General features: G+C 36.5%; 1 protein-coding gene across 9 annotated transcripts in view; it reads right to left on the bottom strand.

The window, feature by feature from the left end:
- KLHL20 (kelch like family member 20) overlaps positions 1-24788 on the bottom strand; it is a 67769-nt gene that overhangs the window by 6025 nt on the left and 36956 nt on the right. For all 9 annotated transcript variants that reach the window (XM_069546048.1, XM_069546047.1, XM_069546045.1 and 6 more), the window contains 7 exons: positions 14664-14822; positions 13624-13718; positions 10999-11114; positions 5348-5531; positions 4382-4525; positions 2377-2510; positions 1557-1765 (listed from right to left, as the gene is read on the bottom strand). In XM_069546048.1, coding sequence (XP_069402149.1) covers positions 1557-1765; positions 2377-2510; positions 4382-4525; positions 5348-5531; positions 10999-11114; positions 13624-13718; positions 14664-14822 — 1041 coding nt within the window. The remainder of the gene's footprint in view (positions 1-1556; positions 1766-2376; positions 2511-4381; positions 4526-5347; positions 5532-10998; positions 11115-13623; positions 13719-14663; positions 14823-24788) is intronic.

Genomic DNA, 24788 nt, shown 5'->3' with positions numbered 1-24788 from the left:
AACATTCTTTGGCACTGCCCTTCTTTGGGATGGAATGAAAATTGAAGTTTTCCAGCACATAGTAAGCACTTGATAAGGAAAAGTGAAGTTGCTCAGTATCTACCAGGCTCCTCTGTCCATGGGATTTTCTAGGCAAGAATACTGGAGTGGGTTGCCATTTCCTTCTCCAGATCTTCCCAACCCAGGGATTAGAACCTGGGCTCCCCGCATTGTAGGCAGACGCTTTACCGTTTGAGCCATCAGGGAAGCACTGGATAGTTCAGTTCAGTTCAGTCACTCAGTCGTCTCCAACTCTTTGCGACCCCATGAATCGCAGCACATCAGGCCTCTCTGTCCACCACCAACTCCCAGAGTTCACTCAGACCCACGTCCATCGAGTCAGTGATGCCATCCAGCCATCTCATCCTCTGTCGTCCCCTTCTCTTCCTGCCCCCAATCCCTCCCAGCATCAGAGTCTTTTCCAATGAGTCAACTCTTTGCATGATAAGTATTGGCTAAATGAATGGATATATAATCAACACAATGTAGCAGTGAAAACAATAGGAACATGACAAAGAAGCTGCTGTTGACACTAATGAAGAGCCACGGGCATGTGACTGCTTTGACTAGCTGATGCCCACTGGTGGTGGTCTCAGATCTCTGCAAACCAGAATTCACTCCCTTTTATCCCTTTAGATTGTGAAATTGTTAGCTAAAGCTGGGTTATCCCACCTGTTATCCTGCATTGATGGGCTCCTGATGTGATCAATGGTTTATTGGTTAAATTTCACCCTGAGTCAAATCTCCTAGAATGGATAACTTCTACACTCCACCCTGGAAGTTTCTTGTAGTCACAGGTCATTGTTCATGGTGTAGACCAGGACACAGGTCATCTATACTATAGATGGGATAGACTCAAACCAGTCTGTGTAGAATGGTGGTAGGGCCAGATGTGTTTCTGCCTAAACATTTAATTGATAGGTCAACTACTTAGAATATCACCTAGAAACACTAGGTAGGAATATTTAGCTTCATTAGGTATAGATGAACCCATATATCTGATAGATATCAATGAACATGAGTAAAATTAGGTAACGTAGTAGATAAGACAGGGAGATGCCTTTCAAAGAAGCAACTGATTATAAGATAAAACATAAGATGCAAATTATTACATAGAGTGGATAAACTACAAGGTCCTACTGTATAGCACAGGGTATACTATATTCAGTAGTCTGGGATAAACCACAATGGAAAAGAGTATTAAGAATACAACTATACACTTTGTTATACAGCAGAAATAAACAATGTAAATAAACTATAATTCAATAAAAATAAATCATAAAAAGAAATTCTCTAAGTAAAGATATGATTGGATATAAGTTATGTATCTTCTTGTGATAACAGTAATTAAAAGAAGTTAACATTTTTCTTTTCCAGTACAAAAGTAATAGGGGTTGTTCTGCATACAGAGTGCATCCTCTCTGTGTCCCATTGTATTATATTTTACAGATCAGACTTCTACATAGCCCTCCCTCTTTTGGTGCTTGCTTTTCAGTTTCCAGTAGCCAGGCACTTACTCCACTACGGCGGGATGTCATAGCCACCACTGGAGACCACTGGTTAGTTCTGGGGTTGTATCTCTCAGCACTGCTAAGCTCTGTAGTGTCATCTCTGCCTCCTACGGCATAGATCATATCCTGATACACTGCACAGCCTAGGTGTTTCCTCCGGGTCCCCATAGGGGCTATGGTGTGCCATCTGTTTTCCTGAGGATTATAACGCTCCACTGCAGGGAAAAGAAAAACCAGTAAGTGACTGTTCAATCATTTCCTCCCACCTCTAGTTTTCTTCATAGCTATTCTGCTTTTTGATAACATGTTTTTTGTTTTTTTTTTAAAGTAAGCAGTCTGATTTTTGCTTTTAAGAAAGACTCATCTACCTCTGGACAATACCACTATACTCTCATCAGGGACTGATTTCTTTTAGGTATGGCTGGTGGAAAGGACATGTGTTGGTGTCAAAGTACCTATTCTAAGCTAGGTGACTTGTGGCATCTCTTTGTATGTTTAAATGAGAGGATAGCTATAAAATGGTTTATAGGAATAAGTTTCTCTCTCTAGCATTTATATAAGGTTAATTTATATAGCATTATATAAATGCTATAAATTCCCAGTAACTTGTGAAATGAAGGGAGAACGAAATACTTTGGAAATACACCAGTAGACTATGGCTGCAGAAGACCTGATGAAGAGCTATGAGTTGCACTCTCCTAGTGGAAAAATAATTTTCTTAATAAATTATAGGATAACATGGACGTCTTATACTTTTTGTGAGGGGACTCTCCTAAGAAAGATGTGTTGACTGGGGGGCACCAGACTGACTTGGGAAGGGACTAACCTGTGTTGAGTGGAGATGTCCCATCAGAGCCACCTACAGCATATAAGAACCCTCCTAACACAGCCACAGCTACGCCTAGTCTTCTGGTACTCATAGAAGCCACCCGAGTCCACTTGTTCTCCTTTGGATCATACCTGCAGTAAAAGAAACCAAAGACTGCATGCATGTTTTTGTTAAGTGAAGCTGTTTCCATAAGATATGAAATTATGCTAAAGATATATTAGATATATAGATTTGCTATGGTCCAGTGCACAGTGATTATCTAACATATTTTCCATTATTAGTATTCTGACTTATGATGCTAGAAATCTGAAAACTACATTTCTCCTTTGCTAAGGTGGCTCTCTACTAGATTTTGCCAAAAGGAAAGACTAGACACTTTCTGTTTGTTTGCCAACCCGGTCAATATTGTCTCAGCAATGGCCCTTCATTCTGGCTGTCACAGTTAATTTCAGATTCTAGACTTTTTCTGGCACTTCCAAAGCTAAGCCTTGTTGGAAGTTTTAGTCATAGCTCTGAGAAGCAGCTCCTGAGTTTCTGAGATAACAGTACCAGTGCTCCAGTTATCTACCACTGTGTAACAAACCACCTCAAACTCAGTGACTTTACACACTAACCATATGTTTCCATGAATCAAGAATTTAGGAAGGGCTTCACAAGAAGTACACACATAGTACAGCCACTATGGAGAACAGTGTGGAGATTCCTTAAAAAACTGGAAATAGAACTGCCACATGACCCAGCAACCCCACTGCTGGGCATACAAACTGAGGAAACCAGAACTGAAAGAGACACATGTACCCCAGTGTTCATTGCAGCACTGTTTATAATAGCCAGGACATGTAAGCAACCTAGATGTCCATCAACAGACGAATAGATAAGAAAGCTGTGGTACGTATACACGATGGAATATTACTCAGCCATTAAAAAGAATACATTTGAATCAGTTCTAATGAGGTGGAAAAAACTGGAGCCTATTATACAGAGTGAAGTAAGCCAGAAAGAAAAACACCAATACAGTATATTAATGCTTATATATGGAATTTAGAAAGGTAGTAACAATGACCCTATATGCAAGACAGCAAAAGAGACACAGATGTAAAGAACAGACTTTTGGACTCTGTGGGAGAAGGCAAGGGTGGGATGATTCAAGAGAATAGCATTGAAACATGTATATTATCTTGTGTGAAATAGATTGCCAGTCCAGGTTTGATGCATGAGACAGGGTGCTCTGGTGCACTGGGATGACCCTGAGGGATGAGATGGGGAGGGAGGTGGGAAGGGGGTCAGGGTGGGGAACACATGTACACCCATGGCAGATTCATGTCAATGTATGGCAAAAACCACTACAATACTGTAATTAGCCTCCAACTAAAATAAAGAAAGAAAGAAAGAAGAAGAAGAGAGGATGAAGTATAGAATGCTCTTGCCAGTAATTAAGTACATGAGATTCCAAGACCTAATCTCTAAGATAGAATGACAAAAAAATGATGCAGCAAGAAATTAAGAATAGAATCTATTTCACCAAAATTCACTGATCTGTAAAAGTATAAAATAAATCAAGGCAGCTCACTAATATTTCCCTAAGTATACTTCAAGAATTAATGAGAATCCATATATAAAATACTTTACAGTCCTTATAAGATATATACTGCACCAAGAATTAATCATTTTTCTGAAGCAATTCAGAGGAAAGTCATTCTAAATACTGGGGGAAAAAATCAGAACAGATTTCAGAAGTTGGTATGCTTGATATCATACATAAAATGTAATTTAAAATACGATTCCAACATTTCAATGTTAGGCTCAGCCTGTATAATATATAACTTTAAAAACTGGGTTATATCTTTCATCTTCCTAGACTATAAGGTTAACTGAAAACCTTTTCCTTACAGCTCATGGGAAATCTACTGGATAGTGATTTTCTAGTGTTCTAAATTTTTCCTTTTAAAAAGCCCTCTGTATTCTTTTTTAAAAAAAACTGAAAGTGAGTTAAAAAAATCACCTTTCAACAATGTTGAGGCAAGACACGCCATCCTGGCCACCCACAGCATAGAGAAAGCCTCCAAGCACAGCCACACCAACACTTGTCCTACAGGTGCTTGTAGGAGCTACATCACTGCTCCACTGGTTTGTTTTGGGGTCGTACCTGCAGAGAACACATCAAGACAGGGTCTGTATTACACAAAGAAAATTTGGCTAGGCTTATGAACACAGTGACATATGATATAGTTAATATTTAATCATTTCCACCCTATTTAATTCAATTTGTTTTTAAGTGTGTGTTTTTTTAAACTTCTATGGCACTGATTCTTCTGATGTTCATGTTATTTTTCTTTTCAACTACAGAATTTGTATCTCTAGATCTTGATACACTGAAAGGTTTCATAGATGTATTTCATGAGTATCAAGAACATGGCTGAATGAAAAAGGGTAAGTGACAAGAAGCTAGAAGTTATTAAAAAATCAATTGTATGTTTCCAGTGTGCCAAGCATTGTGATAGATATGGGAGAAGATATTTTAGCAATTATAGCCAATGTGACATGAACAAGTATATTCAAAATACTTGTGAAAGATCAGAGGACTGAGTAATTAACTAGTCTGCATGGTGCCAGACAAGGCTTTATATAATAAGTAACCTTTGAATCTTTAAGAGATATTCCAGGGAAGAGAGAACGGCATGCAAACATATAGGCAAAAAGGACGAAGGGGGATAGCATGTCCAGGAACTGCAAGCAATTTGGTGGGTCTGCACTAGAGTGTTTAAGAAATAGTGGTGTGCTGAGGAATACAGACTGGAAAAATAGGTGGAGGTCAGATCATAAAGGACTTATGTGTCACAGTAAGTGGTCTAGGCTGCCAACTAGTGCCACAAACACAAAACTAAAGCAACAAGTTACATCAGTTTCTAATTAGTATCTCAAACAAAACAATATGGATAGTACAGAAAAAGATTCAAATTCACCTTACCTTTCAACACTGTTGAGATAAGAGGATCCATCATGGCCTCCTACTGCATATAACAGGTCATCAAGAACACTGACTCCAACTCCACACCGCCTTTTGCTCATTGAAGCTACCATTCGCCATTCATTAGTCTGTGGATCATATCGTTCAACACTAGAAATGGCATCTCCACTGCACCAGCCACCAACTGGGGAAGTAACACAAACGGTCAGGAGAATATCTGTCCTAAAGCATATCACTCACTGCTAACCATTAAATAGCCCTAACGCTTGGACTTGCCAGATGCCTCTAGAAGCAAGTTAAAACATAAATTATGATTTTTGCTTATTCCACTGGGATTACCATAATCTTATTCTTTTTTGGGGAGGGATTTTTGGCTCATCTACTCATGATCTCTTTGTAGACTGTCTTGTGACTAAAAATAATACAGAAACTCTTATGACATATTTCAAAATGTTTTGCTTTCTGTTTATCTGGTCTGTATTGAATTCTACAATATCCAACATGACATTTAAGATCAGAAAACATTTTGAATAAATTACATTTTTCAAAAGTAACACTCAGAATAAAAGGTTCAAGCAGAGTTCAGTAAAGCTCTGAGTGCTCCCTGAAAAAAAAGAAAACTAATTATAGCAGAAAGTTTTAATTTGTTACTCTTTAAAGTCATCTCTACTTCAATCTAAAATAAGAGCTAGATTCTGGAGCATAGAGGGTGAGGTCTAAAGATAATTTAACCTCAAAACATCTGAAAACTAATGGTTTCAAGGAGGTCTCAATAACTTTCTGAGCCAGAATAAAATGAGAATGTCTCTAACTGTCTTCTGCTGGACTTGAAAACTCACTTCCTTATTTCAAATCTCAATATGCTGTATACATTTATAATAAAATGTATACATTTATAATAAAATGTTTTCATTTAAATTAGGATATTCAACTAATACTAAGTATTCAACTAAGTCACAGTAAGTTTTGTATATATCAATTTGCTTCAATTTGAATTCTGTTCTGCGATATATGTCTGGAGTTTCAATATCAGAGAAAGCACCTTCACTTCTAACATAAAATTTGGCTGTAAATGTGAGGGTTATAAACACCTGAGACAAATCAAACAGCCTAATTATTAAAACTCAGGCACAATTTTATAATGAAAGCCACTGAAACCAGCTTTTTATTGGATTTCATGGCTGCAAATGAAGTTAATATCACTTCATAAACTGTGGTTTTTGATACTAAAGGGAAAAAAAGGCCATTAAGAAATCAAATTTAAACCTTTCTTGTGACCCAGGGAAACAAGAAAAGGAAAGAGCTGTTCAATTCCACTGCCTCATGGCAATTTTATGTGAACTATAATTTCCAAAGCAGCAGGTGATTGCAATAACTGGGACTGAATTAAGTCATTATTAGAAGTCAAGCACACAGTACTTGGGGCATCCCATGTGGCTCAGTGGTAAAGAATCTGCCTGCCAATGTAGGAGATGTGGGGTTTGATCCCTGGGTATGGAAGATCTGTTGGAGGAAATGGCAACCCACTCCAGTATTCTTGCCTGGGAAATTCCGAGGACAGAGGAGCCTGATGGGCTACCATCCATAAGGTTGCACAGAGTTGGACATGACTGAGTGAGTGAGCACACATACATGCACATGGTATTTAGCAAGATAAAGTGGATGCACAGTTTCTGCTGTGAGAATTACCAATTTGTGTTAAGTGATGTACTTGAGGAAAAATATTGCTGAAAAGGGGACATGGGGTTTTATACGTGTGAGATGTTGACTCTAAAGAAAAATTACTTCAAAGACAAATTTGGTCACAAAGTGTTACCTTAAAGTAGGCAACTTTCATAAAGTATCTGTGATAAAGATCAAAGAACTGTGAACACTAAAAAGAAAAAAAAGAAACACAGAATTGAGAAGCATCAAGAAACCTAATGGAAAACAAGAGGAAAAGCCAGAAGACATCAACAGGAGTAAATGCTTCTGAGTAAAAGAACTACTGAGGTTATAGATTTGATCTTAGGCTTCCAGGATGAAGAAAGGAAGACTAAATTTCCAAAGATAAGTGAGAACTGGTAATTTGCATTCCAAAGATAATGTAAACAAAATTACAATAATAAAGAAAATTAAGGATTAAGTTTAAAGTAGAGACAGATGAGTCAAGATCTACAATATCAGTGTAATAGTATGACTCAAGAATAAAGGTCAGATCTGGCATAAAGAGACTAAGAAAGCAGGGAAAACCAATACCAGTTGTAGAGAAAAGCCATTAGAAAAGACCAGCCATTAGAAGAGACCTAATGGCTTTTCTCTACAAATGAAAATGGAAACCTTGATAGTGTAAAAGAAGTGACAGATGTTTTAACTTTTATTCTTTATATTTTTCTGTTAATCAATTTCTATATTGCATGTGTGAGTGACTGAAAGTTGCTCAGTCATGTCTGACTCTTTGTGACCCCGTGGACTATACAGTCCATGGTATTCTCCAGGCCAGAATACTGGCCAGAAGGGTAACCATTCCCTTCTCCATGGGATCTTCCCAATCCAGGGACTGAACCTAGGTCTCCTGCACGGCAGGCAGATTCTTTAGCAGCTGAGCCACCATATTACACGTGTATTCACTTCTATGTTCAGAAAAAGAAAATGTTACTCAAAAATAAATCTTTCACTTACAAAGTGACATTAACAATCCATTATTCTTTCCAAATTTTACTTTTCTATTCATTACGATGGGTCAATGCTAATTTCTCACTAGTGTTCAGCAGGATCAACAGCATGCAGTTAATCTTTATTTAGTGCCTGTTCTGACAAGATTGCTATACAATCTAGAAACTACAAAGATAAATCAGAACTGGTCCTTGCTCTGAAGTAATAACAATATAATAGAGGAATCAGATACCCAATCAGCAATATGAAATTATGAGATTACTAGCAAGAGTTTGAGATCATGAAATTGATCCAATTTAAATGGCTTTAAATGGCTTCTAAAGAAGGCAAAGTGTGATTCATTAATACCGTTATACAACCAAAACGAATGAGATTTTAGTGAAGATGGTTACAGATTGAAAACATGGCACCTGACAATTTATAATCATGTCACATTAGAAGAAAATGGTGGGAACCAGCAGGATAGAGATGGCAGTTGTTGAATAATCCAAGTGAAAGAAAGAAAGAAAATTAAGTTGCTCAGTCATGTCTGACTCTTTGTGACCCCATGGACTGTAGCCTACCAGGGTGAAGTCAAGTTTAAATTTCTGTTTAATAGAGCTACATTATTTTCTCTCAGCATCCCCAAAGGTGTACCTTGTCTAGTTCCACTGGATAGGTATCTTCCCACCACTGAATCCAGAAAGAACCCTAGATGTGAAATATACTTCCCATACACCTATTTGGTTTAGTCTCTAGCTTTTGATCATATAGGGGTTCTCTTCTGTTCCACTTTCCCCTGAGTTTCCATTATCCGCCCCTCTTCCTTAATCTAGTTGTTAATCTCTGCCAGAATGTTCTGAGGCTCATGAAGCAGTAGTATCCCTACTTCAGGTTCTATAACAGCCAAGTAAAATATTTAATAGATCTTGATAACAATGTACATACCTCCACAAAGATGGCCCTACTACTAGAATTCCTGAAACCAACCTGATATCATGAAAATAAACCACAGGTATCAAATAATTAGATTTTGCATCCTTCTAATTAAAAAAAAATAGATAACCAACTTTCAAAATTGGGGAAAGAGAAACTCTGATGTTTATAGCATTCTTATATGTACAGGGAGCTGGCACAACAAACTGCTTTTATAAATAAAAGAACTTTAACAATATAATTTATCTAGTTTAACCAACAAAGCTAAACTAATGTTATAAAGATTTCCCTGGGAACTTAACCAGATCTGGCAATAAATTTATTCACCAACTGATGGCAACTATAGATGCTATGTGGGAGTGAAGAGGCAGATGTATATAGGTGTGAGCATGCAAGCAAGTGTCTGTGTAAACCTAAATGAGTATGTGAATATGTATCTGAGCATGCACATATAGGAATGAAAGTCATAGGAATAAATAAGAATGATAATAGAAATAAATTTGCTAATAAAAATGAACAGAGGCATTAGGATACTAGGAGTATAGGAGAATTCAGAACATGATAAATTAATAATTGAGTTTGAAATCTAAAACAAGAATGAAGGAATGCTTTCAAAAGAGAGAAAAGCCTTATGAGGATTAGAGAGAAAAAGAAAACTTGGCATCCATTTTCTTCTTGAAGAAATGCAGCAATACTCTATGTGAAGAAATTGAGATGAAAAAATTTAAAAAGGAGAAATCAAACATAAATTGTCAAACTTTTCTTCTAAAAATGTAAGGGAAAATATATTCCCACTTGCCAAGAGAAAATAAAACTGAAGGGAAAAAGATAGGCAGCTGGTTAGGTTGATGGGAAAGGATACTATGACCCAGTGATTCTATGGGATTTCCTGATGAAAAGTGATAGAAAACTTCACACATCAAACAGAATCCCAGGAAGCCTATATTTAAAAGTAATGGAATTCTGAAATGTGGGAATATAAATAAAAAGATTACCATAGGTTCCATCTTTTTCCATGAATCAGGATTTGAAAGAAAAATTGAAGAGAAAGAATTTGCTATAGATTGAATGTGTCCCTCCGAAATTTATATACTGAAATCTAATCCTCAGTGTGACAGTATCAGGTGGTGAGGCTTTAGGGACGTGCTCTGTCATGAATGGAATTAGTGCTCTTATAAAAGAGACTTCACAGAGATCCTGAGCCCCTTTCTCTACCTGAGGACAGAGCAAAAGATGAAAAGATGGAGTCTATGAAGAAGAATGAAGCGGGCCCTCAGCAGACACCAAAATACTTCCCAGCCTCCAGAACTATAAGAAATTAATAAATTTCTACTGTTTGTAAGCCACCCAGTATATGCTTTTCTATTATCGCAGTCTGAGCAGACTAAGACAGAACTAGTGAGAAAATGTTTTACCAAACATTGTGAAAGTTGTTATTCAAGTGACTAAGGGAGCTGAATTTATGTGGATAGAAGTAAAACATCTAAGATTGAAAGTTCTCAGATATTTAGGGGCAGATGGTGGCAGCAGAATGATACAACACGATGTCTCGGGCTCAATCTAGCTCAGGAGAGCTACAAAAGAGTGTAATTGTTTGATGTAAGATAATGTTTTTTGACAGTTCCATGTACTTATGAGGTGACTTACATACTGGAATATAAATTCATGCATATGACTTATTATAACAAAACATCCAGTGCATGACATTTTTAGGTTATATAAAAATACAGCATTCTTTCGAAAGTACCAGTGTTGGATCATGAGTTAAGAGGCAAGATACATAAATTATTTTTTGTTTTCAAAAGGTGTGTACATTTTTTTTAACATTAAAAATATTTTATTTATTTATTTTTTGGCCACGCACTGTGTGGCATGCAGAAGCTTAATTCTCCGGATTGAACCTGTGCCTCCTGTAGTGTAAGTGTGGAGTCTTAACCGCTGGACCACCAGGGAAGTCCCCATGGTAGGTCATTATGTATTTCTTATGACAGTGGATATCACAACTATCCAAAGGACTGCTCAAATGACAATTTCTCATGTGGAAAATATTCAGTTTAGCCACAGTATATTAAGATCCAAACCTGCAAAGAGTACTTCTCCACATCGAATAGGTTTCCGTGGTCTTGTCCTTGGTCCTTGCATTAATGGTCGTTCTTGAGGCAATAGGAGATAGTTTTTAGCCTCATCTACCAAGTCTCTGTGAAAAAAATTCTGCCTTTATTCCAAATGTCTAAATAATATTGTTAGGCAAATCTCAATACAGTTACGGTATATGTAAGATGGCAAAGGGGAGCAGCATAAATCAAACCAAATCATGAATACCAGCCAGCATTTTTATTAATTTAGGCTAGTTATTTATTTTTTGGGGCACATGGCATGTGGGTTCTCAGAGATTGAACCCGTGTACCCTGCACTGGCAGCTTGGAGTGTTAACCACTGGACTGCCAGGGAAATCCCGCCAGCCAGTATTATAAAGGTCATGAACATGACAGCAATGATGCCAGTCACACTATGAGTTGTGAGTTGACTGGTATTTCCATCATGACTTTATATCTTACTGCAAATTAGTCTAAAACTCAACATACTTGAGACTAACAATGACTTATGGGAAACTAAAAATTACAACTTAATTACCAGTCTGCATAGTTACTGCCTTCTAGTGAACTTGATTAGCTTTTGCAGGATATTGGCAAAGGAGCACATCAGCCACAACACTAGATATTTGCTAGATTAATTTAAGTAATAAAACTAGGTCAAAATTTGGATTGCTAAAAAGAAACACCGTACTATCATTTAATATTAATTTTCTATTTGGGACTGTATGAATAGTTCACTCTCAAGAAATCTATGGAGGATGAACAGTTTTGTCTTTTTCTATGAAGATACTTTATGAGAAGAATCTAGTAATTACACTTGTTAAATAAAGTATCCTAACTTAAACTATTTATGTACTTACTTCACTTGAGTCCTTTGAGTGATTCAGTATCTGACTAGTACAAATTCAATCTGTTACTCTGTTCTTTCTCAACTCTGAAAGTGCTTCCTAAATTACACTATATTTCCATTTCTCTATTTATATTACAACAAGTAATTTATTCCTGCTGGACCAATGCAAGGCGCGACCCAATAATGTACTTCCAGTATATGATTTGCTAAGGCCTCTTCTGAATTTATGCTAAAAATAAAAACAAAACCCCTCAAAATCCCAAGCTGATGATCAAGAACTTTTTCTAGCTTCCCCAGCTAAAAACAAAGATTGTGATCTCCTTCTTGCTGGTTTTTAATTAAGTTGTTCAAGCGTTCCTAGAAAGAATATTACAGAGCTAATACTTAGGGGCAAACACAAAATTAACAGTAATAAGAATAACAGGGGCTTAATACATATTAACTCATTTATTCTCCACTACAGTTATTATCCTTATTCTATAAATAAAGGAACTGTACCAGAAAGAGGTTCAAGTAACTTGAATAAGGTCACACAGCTAGTAAATAATAAGGTCACGATAAAAGGAATGGGCTGCTTCCTTTTTTTAAACTTTTTATTTTGTATTGGGGTGTAGCCAGTTAACAATGTTGTGATAATTTCAGGGTGAATAGCAAAGGGACTCAGCTATACAGTAGGTCCTGTTGGTTATCCATTTTAAATATAGCAGGGTATACATGTCCATCCCAAACCCCCATATCTTCCCCTCCCTCCACTCCAACAACCATAAGTTCCTTTAAGTAGGAACAGGCTTCTTTTAAAAGTAACTTTGTGAGTATTTAGGGGAATTAATTACTATTTGTCTTTAAGTTTAAAAGGTAAACACATAAAAACCCTCTCTAACACCTCCTGTTAAGGGAACAGGCTTCAAATTATTGAAGAAATGCAAATGAATCTATTATGTTCTATCTCTGCCCTAGAGATCCCTGATTCTGGAACAAGTTTCTTTAGTCACTAAGGGAGATCCAAAGGTTTGTGTAGTTTAAAGAGAATTCTGACTCACTGTTTCATTTTTATAAATGTAACATGCTGGGAAGAAATGGTTAAAAACACCAGGAGGTTTCATATTTGAAACTAAACCATAAAATCTGTCAAGTGGAAAAGTAGTTTATTAAATTTTATATACACTGTAGTTCAGAGATAGCCCAATAACATAAACGTTTTGTTTGTCTTGTAAAAACATTTAGAATTTCTTTCAATCAAAAAAAATTTATGAAACTGTCTCATCAAACTCTAGTGGAAATCTTTCCATAGCTGCTTTAAGGGTGTAGCAGACCTTTAACTCTGTCTACAAACTCAGAGAGCAAGGCTGGTCCTATTTCCTAACAAGGCATATGTGATGGAATGAAACAGTGCTCTGACACACTTTTATGATGGAGTCAACAACATTATTTAACTTATCTCAAGAAAAGATATACTGGCAGAGCACTGTCTCTTCAAACTCAAGCTTGCATTAAATCTTAGAAATCTACCTCTTTATTGCCACTTCTACCCCAATAAATACCACGCATTAAAAAAAAAAAAAACTAATGGAATGGAATACTGGAAATTCAGTCTTCTCTTCTTCCATCTCCTCTTGACTAGCCCAGGAGAAAAATCTGTTAAATACTGCCTTGATTACAGCACTAAAAAATATAATATTTAGGAAGCAATACAAATAAGGAAATTAGGAGAGAACAGGAATGTTTAGTTGTTGATTTTTTCCATCCAGGACCATTCATACCTGCATTCTTCATCACTTTTGATGAGGGGATCAGAGCCTACAGTGCCCACCAGGAACTTGGGACTAAGCAAAGGCAACCGCACATGCTGTAGCACCTATGAGATAATAAACACTATTAAAGGCACAAACGCCATCTGTAAGGTATTTAAGAGAATACATAACTCATGCTCCCTGATTGTGTTTCCAATTATCTTGAGATCTAACTGGATTAATTAATTGATCTAATAAATAATGAGGGTGGAAGGCATAAATACAAAACTAAATTTATTCCAACCACCAGTTCACTAACTAGAATAATCAGTATCACTTTAGCATGCTTCTTTATGCTTTCAGTAGTATAAGCTCTTCTAATAACAGTCTAGAAAAATATACTATCAAATTGCTAAGGACTGTAATCTTGCCTGGAAAATCCCATGGATGGAGGAGCCTGGTGGGCTGCAGTCCATGGGGTCGCTAAGAGTCTGACACGACTGAGCGACTTCACTTTCACTTTTATGCATTGGAGAAGGAAATGGCAACCCACTCCTGTGTTGTTGCCTGGAGAATCCCAGGGACGGGGGAGCCTGGTGGGCTGCCGTCTATGGGGTTGCATAGAGTCGGACACGACTGAAGCGACTTAGCAGTAGCAGCAGTAATCATAATAACAAGAACATCAAACATGTCATTTAGTGACCACTCATGACCCATCTCATTCCTTTACTCTTCAAACTGTGGTGGGATTTCCAAATCATAGAGAAGGGAGACATGATAACTGCCATCCTTGCTTCCTTTTGTTCATTATGTACCATTTAGGTTCTGATTTATGCTATAGCCCAAACCTAGAGTTAATGAGAAACAGAGGAAACAAAGGAGCAAAAAGTTCATAATGATAAACACTTAAAATGCTTAACACTTAATCTCCTTGGTTATTTGGAAAGAGATGGTCTTTCTTACTGTCTAATACGAATGACAGTGATAACTGTTTTTTTTTTTGCAAATCAAATATGTATTGTTTTATCCTGTACAAAACAGTTTACTTAAAGAAGCATTTCCCTGCATACCTGGGGTAACTGAGGACGTCTTTCTTGAATACTGTATTTAACCCAGGCCATCACTGCATTGAACACCTGTTCTTCACTGCGAACATTTAGCTCATCACTAGATATTATATCAATGAGTTGATTGGCTGGAAGCAACATGAACTCTTCACTTTCCATCACCTGTTTGAAGTTAGGTAAGAATAAAAGGGAAAACATTTTGTGATCAGATTTGACTGTTGCAATATTTTCCTTCAGGGTTGTAGGGCAAAGCTTTATTTCACAATGGAGCTGAAGTTCAATATAGTACCAGAGGACAAGAAAAGTTTAAAAAGAAAAAAAGATAGGTAGAGCACAGAAGGTTTTTAGAATGATGAGACTATCCTGTATGATACTACAGGGGTGGACACATGTCATTATACATTTGTCAAAACTCATAGAATGTACAATACCAAGAGTGAATCATAATGTAAGTGATGGACTTTGGATGCTAAACATGTCAATGCAGGTTCATTAGTTGTAACAAACATATTTCCCTGGTGCAGGATGTTGATATTGGGAGAGGTTATGTGTGTTGCTTACTAAATGGACATGAATTTGAGCAAACTCCGGGAGATAGTGAAGGACAGGAAAGCCTGGTGTGTTACAGTCCATGGGGTCACAAAGAGTTGGACATGCTTAGCGACTGAACAACATGTGTGTGTGGAGAAAAGGTATATGGGAACTGTACTTTCTAATCAATTTTCCTGTGACCCTAAAACTACTCTAAAAGATAAAGTTTATTAATTTTTAAAAAAGGGAACATAGGAGAATACAGATGGAATAATTCAAATTTAGGAAAAATAGTAATTTGTGATTTAGACAATTTAAGAAAAAAAGGATGCTTTTTTTCCTCAGTATGAAGTATCAAGATAAAAATTTATATTCAAAATATAAACTATACCAAATTATAACTCCAGAAATTAAGAGGCATATAAAAAAATCAAGAAAAGCTTTCAGAGGAAGATTAGTTGCTGAAAGGGCAATGTCTAGGACAGAAACACCAAGGGGCCAGTTTGAAAAAAGAATGAGGGTGTCAGCATTTCTGTAAGCAAGAATAACATAATGATATAAGCCATTAGACCCAAGAAAACCCCTCTGAGGGCCACACCACTCAGATATATTCATATTCTCATACATATATATGAAACTATAAACATATAATTTATCTGTATCCAAGGTTTGAGGAATTGTCAGAATGCAGATGAAATGGCAACAAGGATGTTCTCTGATTGTGCAGTTCAGCCACAAATCTCAAAATCTTGTAAATCTTGTCAAGACTGTATGTGGAGTAAAAGGGACAGGGTGCAAAGCAGTCACTGCTATACTTCATGTGGCTTCTGTCTCATTCAGAACACTGTTCTGCCTGTGACGTCTATTAGTGTAGGAAGGATATAGTTTAAGAGCTCAAACTCCCACCATGCAACCTCTGATGCATATGCTATATTCTCTCAGGACAGGGCTATTTTCATGCTCATCAAAAAAATCAGAATATTTAGCAGGATTTGAGATAAGCCATAACAAGTTGACTACTTGGTTAAGAACTTTTTCCCAAGCACATCAGAAAAAAAATACAAATCTCAAAACAGTTAAGGGCCATATAAAGTCAGCTGTACTTATAGTAAAAAATACTAAAGAGCACTTCAATTTTTACGCCACAAGTCTTCATATCATCTGACTGAGAAACCCTCTGGGGCTCAGGAAATGAAATTGGAAACCTTTAAATTTTACGTGAGGTTGCTTAGCCAGGTCACTTAGTAGTTAGAATGCCTGCACTGTATCCTCTGCAGCAGCATTGTTGGATTTAGCAAATAATATATGGCATGATTATCCTAAAAACTACTTGTTCATCTGGAATAAATTCAACTGGACACACTGTATTTTGTCTGGCACACTTATGTTGGGGGGTGTAAAGTTAAGGGCCAGATTTGGGGCCAAGTTCTAGATGAAGTATGCTGACCTTCAGCATGCAAAACTTTAGCAAGGCTGTATGTTTCTTTCTTCTTAATTTTTCTTCAATTTGATTTCTTTACTAAAGACAAGTCATATCATATATCTTTGTGAAGTTCCTTAACATTGTTTTAGGATCTTGTCAGAGTATAAAAATTTCCCTCAATTTAGTGATTATAAAACAAATATTATATAAATATCAAGGATCACCAAGTTTGAAGTTTATGAATAAATCACTCTGATATTAACAAGTCACTTAATGGAAACCTTAGAGGACAAGAAGACAAAAACATCTGTATGAGAAAATATTTTTTGGCACTAAGAGTAAAAAGAATACTTTTGATAAACAAAGATATTAATGATCTACCATTAGGGCAAATCTAGCACTAAATTCTATCCTCGAACCAAACAACCAGGTTAAGAAAATACTGCTTTAAAATACTCGCCTTTTATTTTTGAAGTTTTTTTTTTAATGTGGATCATTTAAAAAGTCTTTATTGAATTTGTTACAATATTGCTTCTGTTTTATGTTTTGTTTTTTTTGGGCTGAGGCATGTGGGGTTTTTAGCTCTCTGATGCATGTAGGATCAAACCTGCATCCCCTACATTGTAAGGTGAAGTCATAACCATTGGGCCACCAGGGAAGCCCCCAAATAATTGCTTTTTAAATAAGAGTTTCCAGGAAATCTAAATTCTAAGTCCCACACTATTATGGTAAAAGCTTACTTTTAGTTTCTTCAGATAAATGTAGATGCAGTTTGAAGAATGAATAAAGCTGAAAACAAGAATGAATAAGGAAAATATTCTAGAGTTGTAACAGAAATGAATGGTGAACTCAGTGGCATTGAGTTGAAAGAAAAAAATTATGTTTATGAGTAAGCATAACACTGTATGAATTAAATTTGTTGTTGTTTAGTTGCTAAGTCATGTCTGACTCTTTGTGACCCCATGGACTGTAGCCCACCAGACTCCTCTGCCTATGTGATTTCCCAGGCAAGAATACTGGAGTAGGTTGCCATTTCCTCCTCCAGGATGAATGAAGTTAGGCATAAGAAAACAGAAGGAAATTAAATAGAGATTTAAGTCTGAAAATAATTTAAATGAATCACAAGTGGTAAGCCCTAAATGGTGACTTATTTTGCATCTACACAGAACCATTCTAGTCCATGAACAAAGTAAGGTTTTCTTCACTGGGATTTCATTATATCAGGTTCACTTTGGAGGTAGGGTTAGAACTGCAAGGGATTCTAAAACCTTCTGTACTATTAAGAATATTCTTCAGATATTTGTAACTATCTTAGAACTAAAACTCAAGCTATGTTTAAAGCAAGAAATAAAAAAAAACAACTTTATTTAAAACATACAGTTCAATAAATTTTGATAAATGTACACATGCATGTAACCATTAACACAATCAAGATATAGAACATTACCATCATCCCCAAAGAGTCTAAAGCAGGGATTTCTTAATCTGGGGTCCAATGACTTTGGCAAATTATTTTGGAAATTCTCAATGATGGCAAATCTTTATTTTTCGCAGAGTGGATTTTATTTTTAAAAATAGTGGAACAAAGTTAAAAGTCAAATCCGTTAAAGAAGTTGTAGGAAGTTTACTCTGAATGAAAAATTAAGTTTCACTATAAAATACTGATGCAGTTAATTTTTATGAAGTATAAACTCCATTTAGTCATGATTATTCCTCCTTAATATTTTGTTGGAATCAATATTATATTAAGGATTCTCCCATATAAATTCATGAGAGGTAATGATCTGCAGTTTTCCTCTAGTGTTTGTGGTTTGCACATTAGGGTGATTTTGACCTTATTTGGCAACCTCCTGCATGTTTTTCTGGAAGATTTTATATAGGGTTACATTATTTCTTTCTGAAATGTTTTACAGAATTCACCATCTGGGATCGCTTTTTTGTGGGAAGGTTTTAAAATTATTAATTCAATTTCTTTCACAGATATAAAGAGTTATTCTGGTTTTCTATTTCTTAAGTTTTTGTAATTTGTGTTTTTCAAAAAATTTGTCAATTTCATCTTAGTTGTTGAACTTAGCAAAATGTTGCTCATGATATTCTGTTTTATCCTTTTTAATGTCTGAGGGATTTATACTGATGTCTTCTTTTTTATTTCTGATACTGGTAATCTGTATCTTCTTTCCTTTTTTTCTTGATAAGTACAGCTAGAGGTTCATCAGTTTTTTTCAAAGTAACATTGATTTTTGCTCTCTTCTTTATTCTTTGTTCCTTCTATTTTGGGTTTAATTTGCTTTTCTTTTTCTAGTTTACAAAAGTAACCATCAGAACAAAAATACAAACCTTTCTATATACTAAAAAAATTAAGGACTTCCCTGGTGGTCCACTGGTGGGGAATTTGCCTGCCAGTGCAGGGGACACGGGTTCAGTCCCTGGTCCAGAAGATCCCACATGCCATAGGGCCACTATGTCTGTGTATCACAACTACTGAGCTCATGCTCTAGAACCCAGCAGCTGCAACTGCTGAGCCCATGAGCAGCAATTACTGAAACTCACATGCCCAGAGCCCATGGCTCTGCAACAAGAGAAGCCACTACAATGAGAAGCCCAAGCACTGCAATGAAGAGTAGCCCCCACTTGCTACAACTAGAGAAAGCCCATGTGCAGCAATGAAGACCCAGTATAGCCAAAAATAAAACAAATACATCTTTAAAAAAGAGAATCTATAGGAAAGAGAAAATCATAATAGGAAAAGCAAATATATGAAGGGATTATAGATCACTTAAATAAACCAGTAAGAGGTTTCTTTTTAAGTAAAACAAATTTATGAAATTGATTATAAATACAACAGCAAAAGCATTAACATGAATATGTAAAACAGGACATCGAAATGATAAAATACAGGGGAAGGAAGTAAGAAAATGTAAAAATTTTAAAAATGTATTTGAGATGATATAATTACCAGTTTAAAGTAGATACAGTAATGGGTTAACATACTTGAAAACCAAGGTAACCACAAATCAAAAACATACAATAGATTCACAAAAAGCAAAAAGAGAACTCAAGCATAATACAAAAGAAAACCATCAAACACAAAAGGAAAAATAAAAAGAATAAAGTAATACAAAATCAACTGGAAAATAAGGTTTAAAATGGAAATAAATAAATATATGTCAATAATTACCTCAAATGTCAATAGACTAAATGCTCCAGTCAAATGACATAGAGTGGCAGATTGGATAATAAAAGCCTAAAATATGCTGCCTACAAATGATGCACTTTAGGATGAAAGATACACACAGACTGAAAGTGAGGGGATAGAAAGAAGATACTTCAGGCAAGTGGAAAGGATAAGAAAGCAGGAGTAGCAGTACTCATATCAGACAAGATAGACTTTAAAACAAAGACCACAGAGAAAGATAAAGAAAGACATCATAAAAAGACATTGGTAAAAAGATCAATATAAGAAAAGGATATTATACTTGTTAAAATATAAGCCCACAATATAGGAGCTCCTAAATACCTTAATTAATACTAACAGACATAAAGGGAGAAATTGCAAGGAATACAATAATAGGAGACTTTAACATCCTGATGACATCAATGGACAGATCATCTACACAGAAAATCAATAAGGCACCAAAGGTGCCTTAGGTCAGTCTACTAAGGCAAAAGCAAAAATAAACAAGTAGAACCTAATTAAAGTTATAAACTTTTCCACAGCAGAAGAACACCATAAACAAAACGGAAAGACAATCTATAGAATGGGAGAATATATTTGCAAATGATGCAGTTGGCAAGGGCTTAATTTCCAAAATACAAAAATGGCGCATATAGGTCAATATATTAAAAAAACAAGCAATCACATCAAAAAATGGGCAGAAGATCTAAATAGACATTTCTTCAGAGAAGACATACAGATGGCCAACAGGTATAAGAAAAGATATTCTACACTGTTAGTTATTAGAGAAATGCAAACCAAAACTGCAATGGGATATTACCTCACAACGGTCAGAATGGACCTCATCAAAAGTTCTACAAATAATAAATGCTGGAGAGAGTGTGGAGAAAAAGGAATCCTCCTACACTGTTTGGAGAAGGCAATGGCAACCCACTCCAGTACTCTTGCCTGGAGAATCCCATGGATGGAGGAGCCTGGTAGGCTGTAGTCCATGGGGTTGCTAAGGGTCTGACGTGACTGAGCGACTTCCCTCTCACTTTTCACTTTTGTGCACTGGAGAAGGAGATGGCAACCCACTCCAGTGTTTTTGCCTGGAGAATCCCAGGGACGGAGGAACCTGGTGGGCTGCTGTCTATAGGGTCGCATAGAGTTGGACACAACTGAAGCGACTTAGCAGCAGCAGCAGCAGCAGCCTACACTGTTGGTGGGTATGTAAATTGATGTGGCCACCATGGAGAGTATGGAGGTTCCTTAAAAAACTAAAGATAGAGATATCACATGATCAAGCAATACCAGTTCTTGGCATATATCCAGAAAAGATGAAAACTTTAATTCAGAAAGATACAGGCAGCACAGGGTTCATAGCAACACTATTTACAATAACCAAGACATGGAAGCAACCTAAGGATCCATCAACAGATGAGTGGATAAAGAAGATGTGTGTGTGTGTGTGTGTGTGTGTGTGCAAACACACTGGAATATTACTCAGCCATAAAAAATGACATAATACCATTTGCAGCAACATGGGTGGACCTAGAGATTATCATACTCAGCTAAATAAGTCAGACAGATAAATATTATATGATACCACTTACATGTGGAATCTAAAAAAAATGATACAAATGAATTAATTTACCAAACAGACTCACCTCACAGACATAGAAAGCAAATTTATGGTTAGTTAAAGTGGAAAGGGCAAAAGAAGGATAAATTAGGAGTTTAGGATTAACAGATATATCCTACTATATATAAAATAGATAAACAACAAACAATAAGGTCCTACAGTATAGCACAGGGAACTACATTCAGAATTTTTAATAACCAAAATGTAAGAGAATCTTAAAAATAGCCAAATATGTAGATATATAAAACTGACTCTCATATATATGTATATAAACTTATATGCTATATCATACATTTTATCTATATAAACTGAATCACTTTGTTATACACCATAAAATAACACAAAATTGTATATGAACTACATTTCAATAAAAAAGTAAAAAAAATAAAAAAAGGGAAAGGGCCCAAATCAATAAAATCAGAAATGAAAAAGAAGAAGTTAAAACCAATACCACAGAAATACAAAGGATCACAGAGACTGTGATGAACAGCTCTATGCCAATAAAGGGTACAACCTAGAAGAAATGGACAATTTCTTACAAAGGTACGGTTTCCCAAGACTGAACCAGGAAGAAACAGAAAATATGAACAGACCAATTACCAGTACTGAAATTGAATCAGTAATTTAAAAATTCCCAGCAAACAAAAGTCTAGGACCAGATAGCTTCAAACATTCTACCAAACATTTAGAGATGACTTAACACCTATACTATTCCCAAAAACTGCAGAGGAAGGAACACTTCTGCAATCTCCTATGAAGCCATCATCACTATGACATGAAACCAGACAAAGATATTGCACACAAAAAAGAAAAGTACATGTCACTATCATCAATGAACAAAGATGCAAAAATCCTCAACAAAATAATACTGGCAAACTGAATCCAACAATGCATTAGAAGGATAACCCACCATGATTAAGTGAGATTTATCCTAGGGATGCAAGAATTTTCAAATATCTGCAACTCCATCAATCGGATACACTATACTAACAAACTGAAGAACAAAAACTATATGATCATCTCAGTGGATGCAGAAAAAGCTTCTGATAAAATTCAGTGTCCATTTATGATAAAAATTCTCCCAAAGGCACGCATACAGAGAATATACTTGCATTTCCTGTAAGATCAAGAATAAGACAAGCACGACCACTCTCACCATTTTTATTCAACATAGTTTTGGAAGTCCTTGCCACACCAAGCAGAGAAGAAAAATAAAAGAAATCCAAATGGGAAAGGAAGACATAAAACTGTCACTGTTTGCAGATGAGATACTATACATAGAAAATCCTAATGATGCCTTCAGAAAACTACTGCTGCTGCTGCTGCTAAGTCGCTTCAGTCGTGTCCGACTCTGTGCGACCCCATAGATGGAAGGCCACCAGGCTCCCCCGTCCCCGGGATTCTCCAGGCAAGAACACTGGAGTGGGTTGCCATTTCCTTCTCCAATGCATGAAAGTGAAAAGTGAAAGTGAAGCCACTCAGTCGTGTCCGACTCTTCGCGATCCCATGGACTGCAGTCTACCAGGCTCCTCCATCCATGGGATTTTCCAGGCAAGAGTACTGGAGTGGGGTGCCATTGCCTTCTCCGTCAGAAAACTACTAGAGCTCACCAATGAATTCAGTATAGTTGCAGAATACAAAATTAATACACAGAAATCTGTTGCATTTCTATAAACTAACAGTCAAGTATCAGAAGGAGAAATTAAGGAAACAGTCTCACTTATCATCACATCAAAAGAATAAAATACCTAGGAATAAGCTTGCCTGAGAAGCAAAAGACCTGTGCTCTGAAAACTATAAGATACTGATGAAAGAAACTGAAGACAACATAAATAGATTGAAAGATTGTGTTCTTGGATGGGAAGAATCAATATTGTTAAAATGACTCTAGTCCCCAAATCAACCTATAGATTCAATGCAATTCCTATCAAATGACCAATGACATTTTTCACAGAACTAAACAAATATTTAAAAATTTGTATGGAAACATAAAAGACCTCCAATAGCCAAAACAATCTGGAGAAAGAACAGAGCTGGAGGAATCATGTTCCCTGACTTCCAATTATACTACAGAGCTATAGTAATCAAAACAGTATGGTGTGTGTGTCTTGTGTGTATGCTCAGTTGCTCAGTCATGTCCAACTCTTTGTGAACCAATGCACTATAGCAAGTCAGGCTCTTCTGTCCATGGGATTCTCCAGGCAAGAAACTGGAGCAGGTTGTCATTTCCTTCTCCAGGGGATGTTCCTGATCCAGGGATTGAACCCATATCTTCTCTGTCAGCAGGAAGATTCTTTACCACTGAGCCACCTGGGAAGCCCAATCAAAACAGTATGGCACTGACACAAAACAGACGAATAGGTTAATCGAACAGGACAGAAAGCCCAGAAACACAATGACACATTTATGCTCAAATAAGCTATAACTAAGGAGGCAAGAAAATTAGAGATACCAAGGGAACATTTCACGCAAAGATGGGCTCAATAAAGGACAGAAATGGTATGGACCTAACAGAAGACATTAAGAAGAGATGGCAAGAATACACAGAAGACCTGTACAAAAAAGATTTTCATGACCCAGATAATCGTGATGGTGTGATCACTCACCTAAAGCCAGATATCCTGGAATCGGAAGTCAAGTGGGCTTTAGGAAGCATCACTATAAAGAAAGCTAGTGGAGGTGATGGAATTCCAGTTGAGCTATTTCAAATCCTGAAAGATGATGCTCTGAAAGCACTGTACCCACTGTGTCAGCAAATTTGGAAAACTCAGCAGTGGCCACAGGACTGGAAAAGGTCGGTTTTCACTCCAATCCCAAAGAAAGACAATGCCAAACAATGCTCAAACTGCTGTACAACTGTACTCATCTCACATGCTAGTAAAGTATCGCTCAAAATTCTCCAAGCCAGGCTTCAGCAATATGTGAACTGTGAACCTCCAGATGTTCAAGCTGGTTTTAGAAAAGGCAGAGGAACCAGAGATCAAATTGCCAACATCCGCTGGATCATGGAAAAAGCAAGAATTCCAGAAAAACATCTATGCCAAAGCCTTTGACTGTGTGGATCACAATAAACTATGGAAAATTCTTCAAAAGATGGGAATACCAGACCACCTGACCTGCTTCTTTAGAAACCTATATGCAGGTCAGGAAGCAACAGTTAGAACTGAACATGGAACAACAGACTGGTTCCAAATAGGAAAAGGAGTATGTCAAGGCTGTATATTGTCACTCTGCTTATTTAACTTCTATGCAGAGTACATCATGAGAAATGCTGGGCTGAAAGAAGCACAAGCTGGAATCAAGATTGCCGGAAGAAATATCAAGAACCTGAGATATGCAGATGACACCACTCTTATGGCAGAAAGTGAAGAAGAA

This window comes from Ovis canadensis, chromosome 12 (genome assembly GCF_042477335.2).
Source record: "Ovis canadensis isolate MfBH-ARS-UI-01 breed Bighorn chromosome 12, ARS-UI_OviCan_v2, whole genome shotgun sequence".
NCBI lineage: Eukaryota > Metazoa > Chordata > Mammalia > Artiodactyla > Bovidae > Ovis > Ovis canadensis.
The sequence above is the reverse complement of the archived record's forward strand: the minus strand, read 5'-3'. Positions and strand labels throughout refer to the sequence as shown.